A 13,586-nucleotide genomic window follows, 5' to 3' on the forward strand; every position below is an offset into this window, starting at 1 on the left:
TGGATGTAAAAAAGGGCTGATGATCATCTTTGTTTATAATCTTTCATAGATTTGAACAGAAACATTCAAAATTGCCTATTAATAAGCCTCCCCAAAGGCTACCGAGCTTAAGCAAATATAAAGTTTTGTAACCTACCAATTAACCTACAGAAGGTATTCCAAATAATTATACTCTGTCACTTTCTTATTCACACTTGACTCCAAAAAGTTCTCAACATTTTACATGAATAATCTAGAAAATAAATTTTACTCTTGCCTTCACAGGCAGCATTAAAATGAGCAGGCACTTGTGTTAATTTGTTAATATTTTCTAATTTATTACTTAATTTTCCTACTGCCTGCTTGGAACTTGAGTTGTTCTGGTTAAAAAAATGATTGAAGGAGCAAACATAATGATACAAAAATTTAAATAAAGTTCACTCTTGCCATGAAATGGGATGTCAGTTTTGCAATCCATCTGCACTTTCCCGCTAAGCTGGGTGGAGTTGGTCTAAATGAACCTGCAGACATTTATGAAATAAGCTAATACAAAAGGGCACTACAACCCATTAAAAGCGACTCTCTTCCTCTTCCACAGCGCGATGAAGGCCAGGGATGAATTTTAAGAGCTGTTTCCGGACACTTCCCCTTCTGCTTTTCCTGGGCAGAGTCCCAAACATGCTTGAGAAGTTGCCTTCCCACAAGGGAGACATGGACCCACTACTAGCAGAACTAATGCTCTGGTTCCTCCTTGAAGAACACCTCTTCAGAAAATCATCCCCATCCTTGAGGACAAAACACTCATCATCTGTGCTTGTCTGCCGGCTGAAGGCTTCCCTGCTCGAGTCTTCAGACACACATGTCTGGTACCCATCCTCACTGTCTATCGTCATGGAGCTCAGGCAGCTCTTACAGCTGCTCTCACTGGATAAGCGACTCCGGTCCAGGAGAGCTGAACCCGGCAGGGGTCCAAACAAAGTTGATTCATCTATGTCCATATTTTCCAAACTTGGGCAGTTAGCTGCATCACCTAGAAAGCAGAAAACAAAGACTACTGGGAAATGGATCTGAGCATCACTCCTTACAAGTAAATACACCAAATTTCTCTTTGAAGGGCACAAGAAAGAATAAGGGTAAATAATACTTTTCACTAAATTTTCACTTGCATGAATAAGTAACTGTTCATGAGACCATTCAATAAACCTTACAGTATGATTTTTCAAACTATCTGTTCATGAACTAGTTTCCAGGTAAAAGGGTTCTATGGTGACAAAAATGGTAATGCTAGATTAAATAAATTGAAACGAGAGTCTTCATATGAGAACAGTTCAACTCATCTAACAGTATGCCAGTGTGAATTATGAATTTCCAAAAGAATCATTTCTTATATTGTAGTGACCATGCCACCTTTTATTAAAATTATCATAGAAATGGGCTCCAAAGAATATACTTGGGGAAATGCCTCTTATGGCTTTTCTCTATTTTAGTTCCTCTGATTTTTAGTTACTATCTTTTTTTAATAGTTGTAAAATTATTATAACATCACTTGAAGTGTATGGGAAACACAGTTATAAAACCTGCCCCTGTAGGCTGATTATTAGAGAATTCAAAGATGTTTAAAACAGAAAGGATATCTTCCAGCCTCGATATGCCCAGTTGATTCTTAGAACACTTTAATACTTAAATGCTTTGAAATGGTAGTGTACCCAGAAAACATCCCTAAAATAAGTAATAATTCATTTGAAGAAATGAATGTTATCTGTTTAGCTGAATTTCTTCATCAACCTTTTATAACCTACATCTGGGCTCTCCAAACTCAAATTTTAATCTCACACCAACAGCCTGTTCATATCCCACTTGTTTCTGTACTACTTGAGTTGGTTAGTATGCTGCTAAAAGAAAGGAGATTATTTGTAATACTAGCATGAGAAAAACATCATTAGAAGATGACTTTGCTTCAGGAAAAGTAGTAGAACCTTACACACTCAGAAATTGTTTTATTTTGTGCTGATAATCTCTAATTCTGCTCTCCTTTGTCCTTGGTTGACACTATAAAAAGAGACTGCTTATTTTTCCATTTGATCTGCAAGGTTGAGTAGGGCCAGCCCTGTGGTGACTAGTTATAATGCTTTCCTTTTTGTTAACAAAACCAATTTTATTTCATCTCCCAACAAGTTGATGAATTTCTTTTGATTGGCGAGCAGTTGGCTTGTGGAAACTCATGCCCTGGATATTTACTGTAGGTCTAGAAAAAGTAAGCTAAAGAACTCCTTCAATCTCTCAAAAAATATGTACAACAATGACCTATGAAAAGTCAAACTCCTTGATTCTGAACTAAGGATCGTGTCCATACAAGGCCACTTCCATAAAGCCATAGAACTGCCTACACTTACCAGACCAAACCCCATCTCCGCTCCAGGATGCTCCGGAAGTAGAGGCAAAGATATCCCAAACACCCTCAAGTCTACAGAAATCCAGGAAGTGGCCAGAAATGTGTGCCTCTGTCTGGTTAGCAAACTTCAGATCCCCCCCAACAAAGCCTGCTATAGGTTTTTAAGAATATTAATTTAGAAACACAGAAAAGAGAAGTAACTCATACATGTTTCAGTTTTTGAAAAAAACCGAACTTTGACACAAGCCCCTAAGCCATAAATTCGTGCCTAATTAAGAATTAAATGTACCCTTCTTCTGTAAACAGATTATCACTTTTAACAAACAGATATTCTAAGGTTATAGAGACGTTAGCTCTGTGTTATCTGAAGATACAACCTATATTTCACACCCACACAGTTAGTGGTTTCAGTGAATTATTTGTATCTACAAGTTCATTCCTCAGGTTATACCAGTCACATGGCAAATGCCACGTCAACAAGTTTTAAACTCAACCCTTCTTTTCAGAATGTACACAACAGCAAGAGCCATGCATTTACTGTTATAACGATCCTTCATATTTCTGTTTTGGATTTGAGGGCCATGAGGAAGGATTTCTCTGCATTACTGTAACTTACACAATTTGAGCAAATAATAGGAGCTCCACCCAAGAAGCATGTTACCATTCCCAGCTTCAAGAGTTTCTGAGAACTACCCAGCCCCTGAACCGCAGATGTTCTCAGGAATTTAATTCATCTGCTGAAGTAGTAGGAAAATCAGGCAATCATTCATATTACTCTTCTAAAATCCCCAGGTGCCTCTTGAGAGCGAGTGCACACATGCACCTGTGTCCATGTTTTCATGTGCATGTGTTCTGTGTATGGAGGAGGGGGTGTGATGATGACTTACCCCTCCTCCAAATACAGTGGTCACTCCAAAAGCCATGCCAAAGAAACACAGGCTACTATTCTCAATCCATGCTAGGCAATTTTTTTTCTTGTAATGATGATAATCTTAAAACAATTTAGAGGCAGAAATACTGAAAGAATGAAATGTAAGTGTGCTTTCTGAACAGGAAATCACATTTACCATGAAGCAGGCGCTGTTCCTGTAACTGCAGAGATCTGAACTCCACCCATTTTCTCTTCAAGGTTTGCTGAGAAAGAAGAAAAGTGCTAATTATTTGGAAACCCCAGTGAAGATAGCAATTTACTTCCAGGTGTTGAGATTTGTCATTATTTTTTTTTTCATTTCTTTCTATCACTAACAATCCCTCCCACTCATTTGAAAGATTCTTTTTCTGTATAAAAGCAGAATATTGGGAACACTAATTTCTCAAGAAATAATCTAGTATCACCAACAAGTTGAAACAATGATGTCATTTCAATAGAAACAACAGATAATAGAAACAATGATATTTGTATTTTTTTAATTTAAAAATATTAGAGAAACAGATTGCTTAGGTTTGTGTCCATTTACTAGCTGTTTTGGCAAGGCTTTTACACTCTAGGCTTCTTCCATCAGCAATATGAGAACAACAACAGAACCTAAACCTGGGAATTGTCATGAGGATTAAATGCATTAGTAAATGTAAAATGATTGGAACAGTGGGTACAGCTTAGTAAATGTTCAAAAACTACCATGATCATTTTGAATGGATACAGAAGACGTGGTATATGTATACAACGAAATATTACTCAGCCATAAAAAAAGAACGAAATAATGTCATTTGCGGCAACATGGATGGACCTAGAGATTATCATACTAAGTGAAGTACGTCAGACAGGAAAGATAAATACCATATGATGTCACTTATATGTGGAATCTGAAATATGATACAAATAAACTTATTTACAAAACAGAAACAGACTCACAGACATAGAAAACAAACTTATGGTTATCAAAGTGGGAACGGGAGGACGGATAGATTATGCGTATGGGATTAAGAGATACACACACTATACATAAGATAGTAAACAACAAGGGTTTATTGTACAGCACAGGGAACTACATTCAGTGTCTTGTAATAACAAGTAATGGAAAAAAATCTGAAAAAAAATAGATGTATAACTGAATCACTTGGCTGTACACCTGAAACTAATACAATATTACAAATCAACTATACTTCAATTTAAAAAAAAAAAACACCATCATTCTATAAGCCTGGGGCACTAAAATAGTCTTTTCTGCTGGATATCTACTTATTTTCTATACCCAAAAGGGGAAGCTGACCAGTTCTAAAAGGCTTTCTTGGAGGGCTAAACTTAGAACACTGTAAGCACCCTGACTTCTTAACTGCTTCCTTCCTTGGCTACCCCGCACATGAGAGCAGTGGCCCAGGGAAAGATGAAATGGCTGCTGTAATGGTCACGACTGCACGTGAGGCCTGGCCTAGCCCACAGGCTGGAATCAAAAGTCAACCAAGCAGAAGGCATCTGACAAGGCAAAAAGGTTCCTTCTCCCTCCCCCTCTTTTCTCTTTACTCCACCCCTTCCTTTGCCATTTCAGGTCCCCACAGCAAGTCCAGCAGGTAAGAACAGCTCAGATTTGCCTGGGGACACTTATCCTGAAGGACAGCCAGCCTAGTTGGAAACAAGTGGTCCTTTGTACAAATCAATCTGGAAGGGGCAGGCGAAGGCTAAAAAGGAAGAGGGGGAAAAAAGCACATTTGGAAGGGGAAGACTGAAGGAAAAGAAAATATTACAAGAATGTCATTAAGTGTTTAAGGGGGAAAGTGGCTGGTTCCTCAGTTCAGGGATTGAACAATCACTGGGCAGGATTTTCCAAGCCTTGATAAGAGTAACATTTAGCAGCAATCATTATGATTGTCAATATAATATGCAATCAATGAGTCAAAGCCATAAAATACCTGGCTCAGTTAATTTCTTGTTCTTTCTGTACTATAATATAGTCTACCTGGCTATGAGACTGCTGGGCTACCTGAATTACAGCTCTTGTAAACCTGTGGTCATGTGAAGGTCAGAGTTAGGAAACCAGGAAGTACAGAACTAGCAGGGATCTGGCATATATACCAAGCCCTTTTTCCTTTCTTAAAGAGGTTTATCTCTTGCAAGAGAATAGAGTCTAGTTGGGGAGCATAAGGATAGACTGATGCTCAAAACTAATTATAGGGAGAAGAGGAAGTTGTATTTCTGCACTTACTATGCAGAAATACAAAGTTAGAGCTTGCCAAACAGTTTCTGTGAAAGTCAAGGTTTTTAAATGTCAAATCTGTTGATTTGTCCCAGTCATCTAAGTATGTCGTCACTTAAACCAAGAAAATACCAATGCAAAGAGCAGATGTGTCAAAGTGACTAAGAGTTTTTAGTCTATATTGAAGCTTCCTTATTTTCCTCGGAGTCAGCCTATTATTAATATCACAGTAGTGTATTTGGACAAATCTAACCTCTCACTGTTAGAAGAAAATTAAAATACATGTGAGATTTAACCCTACTGGATCACGTCACCTCGCTGTGCCTAGCTCAGCGCCTGGTACATAGCAGATGCTCAGTAAATATTGGCTAAATGAATAAATGAAAGGATGGCTTCCTGGAATAACACTCAGCTATCACAGACTGGATATTTTGGTTGAACATATCTCCAACGTTTTCATTCTACATGAGACATATAGCTAAACATTTTCACGGCACTTTACTACTTTTATAGTGCTTTCATGGATAATATGCTGTTTAATTTTTCTAACTGTCCTAAAAAGTTCCAGATTAGAAAATAAAGGTTTAATGTAGCAAAATATTTCCCAAGGGCTACAAACACAGTAAATATCAGAGCTGGATTAAAAAGTAGGTCCCTCAGCCCACTAGATGTACTGTTTTCATGTTAAACATTTGAATCACAGGCCATGAGAAAGGGAATCCCTGAAAACACAGCTCAGAAGGCACCATTGTTTCTAAAGAAGAGGTTATGGCCCCACAAAGAGTCTTTGAGGGACACAATGCACACGTAGGATGCACAAACTAAATGTCATTGTGTGAAGGGGAAGCCAACCTGACTCTGGTTAATAGGTCACACCCAGACATTTCTGGCTCAAGAGATGAGCTGGAAATCTCATAATTTCAAGATTAGAAAAGGAACAGAAATGAAAGAAAGTGAGCAGAAATGAACCCAAAAGTCTTCTGGACCTGGAGAAAAAGAAACAGGTCACAAGGAAATTGGACCCTATGGCGATAGTTTAAATGCAATTATGTGAGGCAGAGACAAAGACAAGTTTCCTGCTTGAGAGAAGAACCTTGGCTGAAGCTCCACCATTGTGAAAAGGAGCTGAGCAAAGCTGTTGAGGGCGACTAAAGCTCATGGAGAGCATGTACCCAGAGAAGCAGGAGCACATAAACGTGGCCTCATGACCTGAACTGAGCAGCACACCGGCCCTCCAGGGAAGGCATCCAAGCTGCCAGACCTGGCTTTAGACCGGAAGCCTTGAAGTGCAGAGCAGAGGCCACTGCCCAACTCTCACACTGAGTGGAAGGAAGAGGCCCAGGGAAATGGGCAATCCAGACTCCGGAGCTCCACAGAAGTTTAATGAAAAGAAAGACAACAAAACTGATAATCAGTACATGGACTCTCTACAACAAAATAAAAATAGAAAAGTGTTCAAAGACTTTAAAATAAGAATATTTACAATCCTCTGAGAGAGAAATGTGATGTTCCTAAGAATAAGAAATTTGAAACAAAGGAAGAACAGATAGACACGAAAAAGAACTATTTGAAAATAAAAAATTAACTTTTAAAACTCAAGAGAAAAAACACATTCTATACAGAACACAGACAACATTACTGAAGATATTACTAAAGAATTCAAAAATAACATAACAGTGAAAAGAACTGAAAAAAAGAATATAGATATAGTAGATGTATACACACATGTATGTATAACTCAGTCACTTCGTTGTACACCTGAAATGAACACAATATTGTAAACTGACTATACGTCAATAAAAAATAACATAACAAAAAAGATAAAGTGATACAAAATCTGAAGTGGTTAGGAAGCATGGAAAATAAATCAAAAGACTCTGAAATATGTCTAACAGAAATTTCAGAAGATAATCCAGGGAATGATGAGGAAGGTGTATTCAAAAAGGCCAAGCTGACAATTATACGAAACTGAAGAAAGTCAGAAGTCTTTAGACTGGAAGGACGCTGCAAGTTCCAAGCAGTGTAAATTTAGAAATGAATCCAGACCTAATCACATTGTGGTGAAACTGTAAATCAGGAAAGACAAAAGAACACCTTAAAAGCAACCAGCAAAAGATGAAAAATTGCCCAAAATTGAAATACTGGGTTTTGAAAAGAGCTTAAAAATGGGAAATCCTCTAGAGAGAATTACCGAGAAAAAAAAAATAGAAAGAAGGCATAAAAAGTAGTATAAATGAAAATGGGGACACAAGCACAGCTGCGATAGAAAAGAAAAAGATGAGAACAGAATGTTTATTATCAACTTCAGGCAATAAATGTGAAAATTTTAAAACTTTATTAACAAAAGCATCATTCAATAAACCTGGCTCAAACAAACAAACAAAAATAGAAAGGCTGAGCAGTCTTATGGCTAATAAAGAAACTGAAACAGAGTTTAGAAGTATTCACATCAAAAAGAAACACAAGCCCAGATAATTCAGATAGCGTTACAAGAATTCTACCAGAGGATGAAAAGGGGAAGAGACTCCTCACCTCATGCTAAGAGTCCAGTAAATTTGATACCAAAACTAAAAAAGATAGTCTGAGAAAAGAAAATTACAAGCCATTCTACCTGTAAGATGAAGTTACCCTCAACAATGCTAAAGAAAATGTTATCAAATCAAATCTACAAGTATATTAAAAAGATGATAAGTTATGACCAGGTTGGATTTATTATAGAAATGCAAGGGTGGTTTTACATTAGAAAATTTTTAAATGTTATTCACCAAATTGACAGATTTTTAAAAATAAATAAATGAGACCTCCTCAACACTTATAGAAAAAAAGTATTTGATACAATTTAATACACGAGCACTGTAAAAACTATCAGAAAACTTGGTGTAGAAGGGAACCTCCTTAATCTGAAAAGTATAACCCTAGAGACAGGAAAGAATCAAAAGAATTCCCTTTAAGGTCAAAAGCAAAGCAAGGATGCCTACTATTTTAGCTTCTATCCATCATTGTATTATAGGCCTTAACCAGTGTAGCAAAATAAGAAAAAGAGCTAAATATCATTCTCAGCAGGTAGTTATTATCTTCATGAGAAACTCAAAATAATCTAATTTATTAGAAATTATATAGTTTAGCAGGGTGTTTGAATATAACAGCACAGAAAAATTGATTTCACACATCTACACATTAATCAAAACATTATTTTTAATAAAGAAACTATAATAAGAACAAAAATCATTTTACAAAGGAATAAATCTAATAAAAGCTGCATAGGATCTATCTGCATAAAATTATAGGAATTTATGGAAAGAAAATAATTAAAAATTATTTACTGAGGTAGTCTGTCAGTAAGATAACTCAATACCATATGGATGTCAAGTCTCTTCCAATTGATCTATCTATATAAAGCCGTATTATCTATCAAAGCTCCAACATACATTCATAGAACTTAACAATCTGATTCTAAAATGTATACAGACAATCAAAGGGCCAAGAATCACCTGGAAAGCTTGCCCAATCAGACATCAATATTTATTACAAAGGTACAATAGCTGAGTTTGAAATAAACAAATTGATCAATGGATCAGAATTGGAAGCCTGTAAGATCCATTCATATCTGGAACTAGCTTAAAAATAGAGGTTTTACTGCAGGTCCGTTGGGGAAAAAGAAGGACTGTATAAAATAAATGGTACTGGGAGAACTGAGTACTCAAATAGAAAAAAATAAAACAAAATTGGAATCCTATCTCATACTACATACAAAAATTAATTCTGAATGAATTAAAGACTTGGATATTAAAAAGCTTTAAAACTTTTAGAAGAAAATATAGAAAATGCAGAGTACCTTACAAAGGATAAACAATTAGGAGCTCCCTCATAAACAAAATATCAAAGGAACAAAGCGTTCAAAGTGCTAAGGAGACAAAACACCAACTTAGAATAATTCAATTACCTATAAAACTCTCTATAGCAGCAGTGAAATAGATATTTTTCAATAAAGACCCACCTACCCTCACTAAAGGAGTATAATACTACAGCAAGAAGGAAAGTAAACCCGGAGGTAAAGAACAGAATACAAGAAACAAGGGCAAGGCTGACAGTTCACAGGTTGGTATACTTGTTTACCAGCTGTTAAGAAAAAAAGTCTGTCTTTTTCATTTTAAAAATGGATAGAATTTTCTCAAGTAAGCAATAATAAGGAAGATGGAGCCTTAAATGGACATTTAAACATGTTGAGGTCCTCATGATGTTCTGGGAGAGGATGGAGATGTTGAAAATTTTCTAGGTTAGAAAAAATAATAAAGTATGTATATTAAAAGTTCAAGAGAAAATGTTCAAAGAACAGAAAATGCTTAGAAGTATGCAAATATGTGTTGTGCAATAGAGTTCTTTATTCCATGAAACATAAACCTATTTTTCACTTATGTTTTAAATAACATCACTAGTTTACATTCTACATTTCTTTCCTTTTTTTTTTTTACAAAAGCCTGAAAAAGCCAGTTTTACTTTTTTGAAAATGATGTTCACTAAGACTCTCTCTCTTTTGCAGAAACAAATTAACTTTCGACAGTTTAAAAAATCTAAATATAATATGAAGAACTATTTACTCCTTACAAAAATTTAATGATAAAATGTTAGAGGCACCCCTTTTAACATGAAGAAGATGACTCACTATTTATAACATCCTGAGGGTCCTAGCCAATATTGTAAGAGAAGAAAAAATAAACTAGTTGAATAATTGGGAGTAAAGGGGCAAAACTTTCATTATTTGCAGATGATACTATGTTTATATAAAAAAATCCAAGGGAATCTACAAACATATTACTAGAATAAAGGGAGTTCAGCAAGACTCCTGGATTTAAAACTTTACACAAAAATCAATAGCAATAAGCAGTTGAAAATGTAAAAGACCACATTAATTATAGCAAAAAAATTAGAAGGTATATAGGAATAAATATAATCAAAGATATATAGAAATGTATGAAGAAATTACAAAATGTTTTTGAAGTACATAAAAGACCTGAATGGAAAGAGAGATCCTGTGTTTGAAGTAAGGAAAGCAAAAACCATAATAACGTCGATTGATATCATTTATTCTATAAATACGATTCAATTACTATCACAGTCTGAAGAGGACTTTTTTCCGATGAATTTTATAAATTGATTCAAAAGATCACAGGGGTAAGCAAAATGACAAGAATATAAAACCAATGTTGACAAAGAAGAAAACAGGTCTTGTTGATGAATTAAATGTGGTAGAAGGGAGGAATAAAAGATAAAGTAGGAATATACCAACTCTACCCTCCTGAGCTCAATAACTGAGCGCATCCTGAGATGCAAATGAGCGAGGGCCTAGACTTCATGGTCTGCCAGAACCTCACCAGTCTAGGAAACTGAGATTTTTAAGACCCTCAAATAGCCTAGAGAATTTTCACTGAACATCCTGCATTGTACACTGTCTCCTGTAAACTTTAATTTCCTCTTCAAAGTTGACACTGTATTTGCCAGTGAAAGTAGATACAAGGACAGCCACAGGAGTAGAGGGAGATGATTTTTGTAGTAAGAATGAGGCAAAACGAAAGGATGCAGAGGAGGACAACAGAAAAACAAAAATCCCAGGCCCTCCTGCACACATATATAGCACTTGGGAAAATGACAAAAAGACAGCTTCTACTTCTTTGGTTTTTTCCAAACAAAATGTAAATTGAAAGAGATCACAGGTGCATTAATGAAAAGTTCTTCAGGTGATGTGCCTTCCTGTTGCCTTTCTGAGCCTCATAGACATGCAGAAGAAGGAAGGAAGAAAGTGATTTGCCCTGGTTTGTGGAATTTAATATTCCTGCAAAGGTAATTGTATGGCTCTTGATAATTCAGCAGTTTAGTCTCATCACGACATTTCATCTTCAAGGGCTATCTCAATTCTTCAAATAGATCTTTATTCCACCACTCACATTCAAGGATGAAAAATGTGTCTCACTGTATTAAATTAAATTACCTTTAAAACTTGCAGCTTTGCCTCAAGCTCTGTTCTTTTGAGAATCATTGTTCCATTAACAGTCTCTATCCTGTTTGAAGAAAAAAAGGAGGGGGAGGGGAATAGCATGAGTGATTCTTTCAAACAAGTACCATCCTTATGGAGTACTACACTTTGAGCACAGGCTATCCTTAAAAAGTAACGTAAATGTTACCATCCTCACGGCACTTCAAGTATCTGGATGTAAGCCAAACCTTCTGACAACATTCTAAGAAAGACTATGGAAAATAAATACTCTCTTTGAGAGGGTGACTGAAAGAAAAGACTCTGGTTTATTTGTAAACTGTAGCTCATTTTATAGAAGCCCCTATATGGCAATGACGGTTGTTCTCTGCTAGAACCTATTCTTGTGTGGTCTGGGTGAGTCACCTCCTTCATTTGGTGAATATTTATTGGGCATCTACTATGTGCCAGACTCTAGACATCGTGCTAAAAGTGAGGGATACAGCAATGAAAACAGGCACTAGGGACTTTCAAACAATGGAGTCAAGAAGCTATTTCTTGAAACAAGGGAAAATCCTTTCTTCCCTAAGATTCTAGGAAATTTTACCTCTGTAAATTGCCTTAATTTTGGAACTAGAACAAATAGAACCAGAACTACTATGAGATAATAACTTTCACATGACTCTCATCTCAAAACCTTTTAAGCGTACAAACTTTAATCTTAGAATTATCCATCTAATGGTGTTCTTTCTCCCTATACCAAATGCCCTTCTAAAAATAAAAAGACTTGCTCTATCCCGAGTGATTTGATTTGTTTTGTGGGCTCAAGTTAGATGCCATCAATCTGCATAAGATAAATATGATATGTGAGTTATACAACTAAGCATTTTTAAAATATTGGTTCCAATTCATTTTGATAAATAAGCTGTAACTCTATAAAGATGCAAGAAAATTTTCAAGACATGGTAAAATAATAGTATTAAATGCAGAGACCAGGTTCCCTCTATTTCCAACAGCATTATGCCCAAGATAATGAGATGATAGCAAGAGAACACGTTGTCTGCTTTCTCATTAGCGGGTCTTGACTCTGGGCGATAGTGACAATTCCTATGAATCTATTTGGCACTTTAATGTTGACCTGACCTGCCCAAGCAATAGATGTCTGTGGGCAGAACTGCAGCCATAGATTGGCCGCTCTCTTCAGTATTTGTACAAACGGTCTCTCATCTTCCTTATCTCTGGATTTCCAATTGTCTCCACCCAATACTCTTTAATTATCCACCTGAGGTCTGCCCACTTTACCCATCTGGAATATAGGTTTCTGTTTCTAATCACCAGCATATTCCCCTGGACTCTATATGATTCCTACCTTATAGACTCAAGTTTCTCTGGAGCTCAAGTGGCCCCAACCTTTACCCTGAACTCATAGGATTCACAGAGTTGGACTCAGTCCTCTACCACCACCAGTCATCTTTCAAAACTACTCTCACACAAACCCCAAAGAAATAGCCTTTGAAGTTTTAGACTAGAATCACTAAAGAGTGTCCAGCAGATTTTTTATTGGCAGCTTACAAGGAGCAGCTGTGGTGTAGCTGGAGAATAGGGCCTGGCATCCAGAGCAGATGGTCAAATCCCAGCCCTGGCATTTACTAGATGGTTGGTCTTAACTAAACCTCATTTCAGCCTGAGTCACTTCGTTTATAAATAGGAATATAACTAACTTCTGTGAAGAATAAATGAGATGATCAGAATAAATTCTAAAACTATTAAGCCTGGCTGGTGAGGCCCATACTCTGCTCCCTGGAGAACTCTGTCTTCATTTCTTACTATAGTCTTCCTAATTCACCAACCACCAATTCCACTGGCTTCCTCTCTATCCCTTGAATATGCCAAGCCCACTTTGAGAACTCAGAGACCTCTCCCTTTATCTGAAATGTTCTCACCAGGAGTTCATCTAACCATCCCTTCTCTTCATTTCGCTCTCAGCTCAAAGCTCACCTTCTCAGAAAGGACCACTTTAAACACTTAAGCTAAAATAGCAGCCCCCTCACTCAATGTTCTATCCCATTTCTTGTTTTACTTTCTTTATAGCAGTTATCAATAACTGAAATATCAA

The 13,586-nt window shown here is 36.5% G+C and overlaps 1 protein-coding gene across 4 annotated transcripts in view; it reads right to left on the reverse strand.

Annotated features, from left to right (window-relative positions):
* Positions 1 to 485: 485 nt before the first annotated feature.
* The window catches only part of CYTIP (cytohesin 1 interacting protein), a 61,573-nt gene continuing 48,472 nt past the window's right edge, over positions 486 to 13,586 (reverse strand). For all 4 annotated transcript variants that reach the window (XM_079923935.1, XM_079923936.1, XM_079923934.1 and 1 more), the window contains 3 exons: positions 11,489 to 11,558; positions 3,439 to 3,505; positions 486 to 1,009 (listed from right to left, as the gene is read on the reverse strand). In XM_079923935.1, the coding sequence (XP_079780061.1) occupies positions 549 to 1,009; positions 3,439 to 3,505; positions 11,489 to 11,558 (598 nt within the window). In that variant the 3' untranslated portion in view covers positions 486 to 548. The remainder of the gene's footprint in view (positions 1,010 to 3,438; positions 3,506 to 11,488; positions 11,559 to 13,586) is intronic.

This window comes from Stenella coeruleoalba (genome assembly GCF_951394435.1).
Source record: "Stenella coeruleoalba genome assembly, chromosome: 6".
In the NCBI taxonomy this organism is placed as follows: domain Eukaryota; kingdom Metazoa; phylum Chordata; class Mammalia; order Artiodactyla; family Delphinidae; genus Stenella; species Stenella coeruleoalba.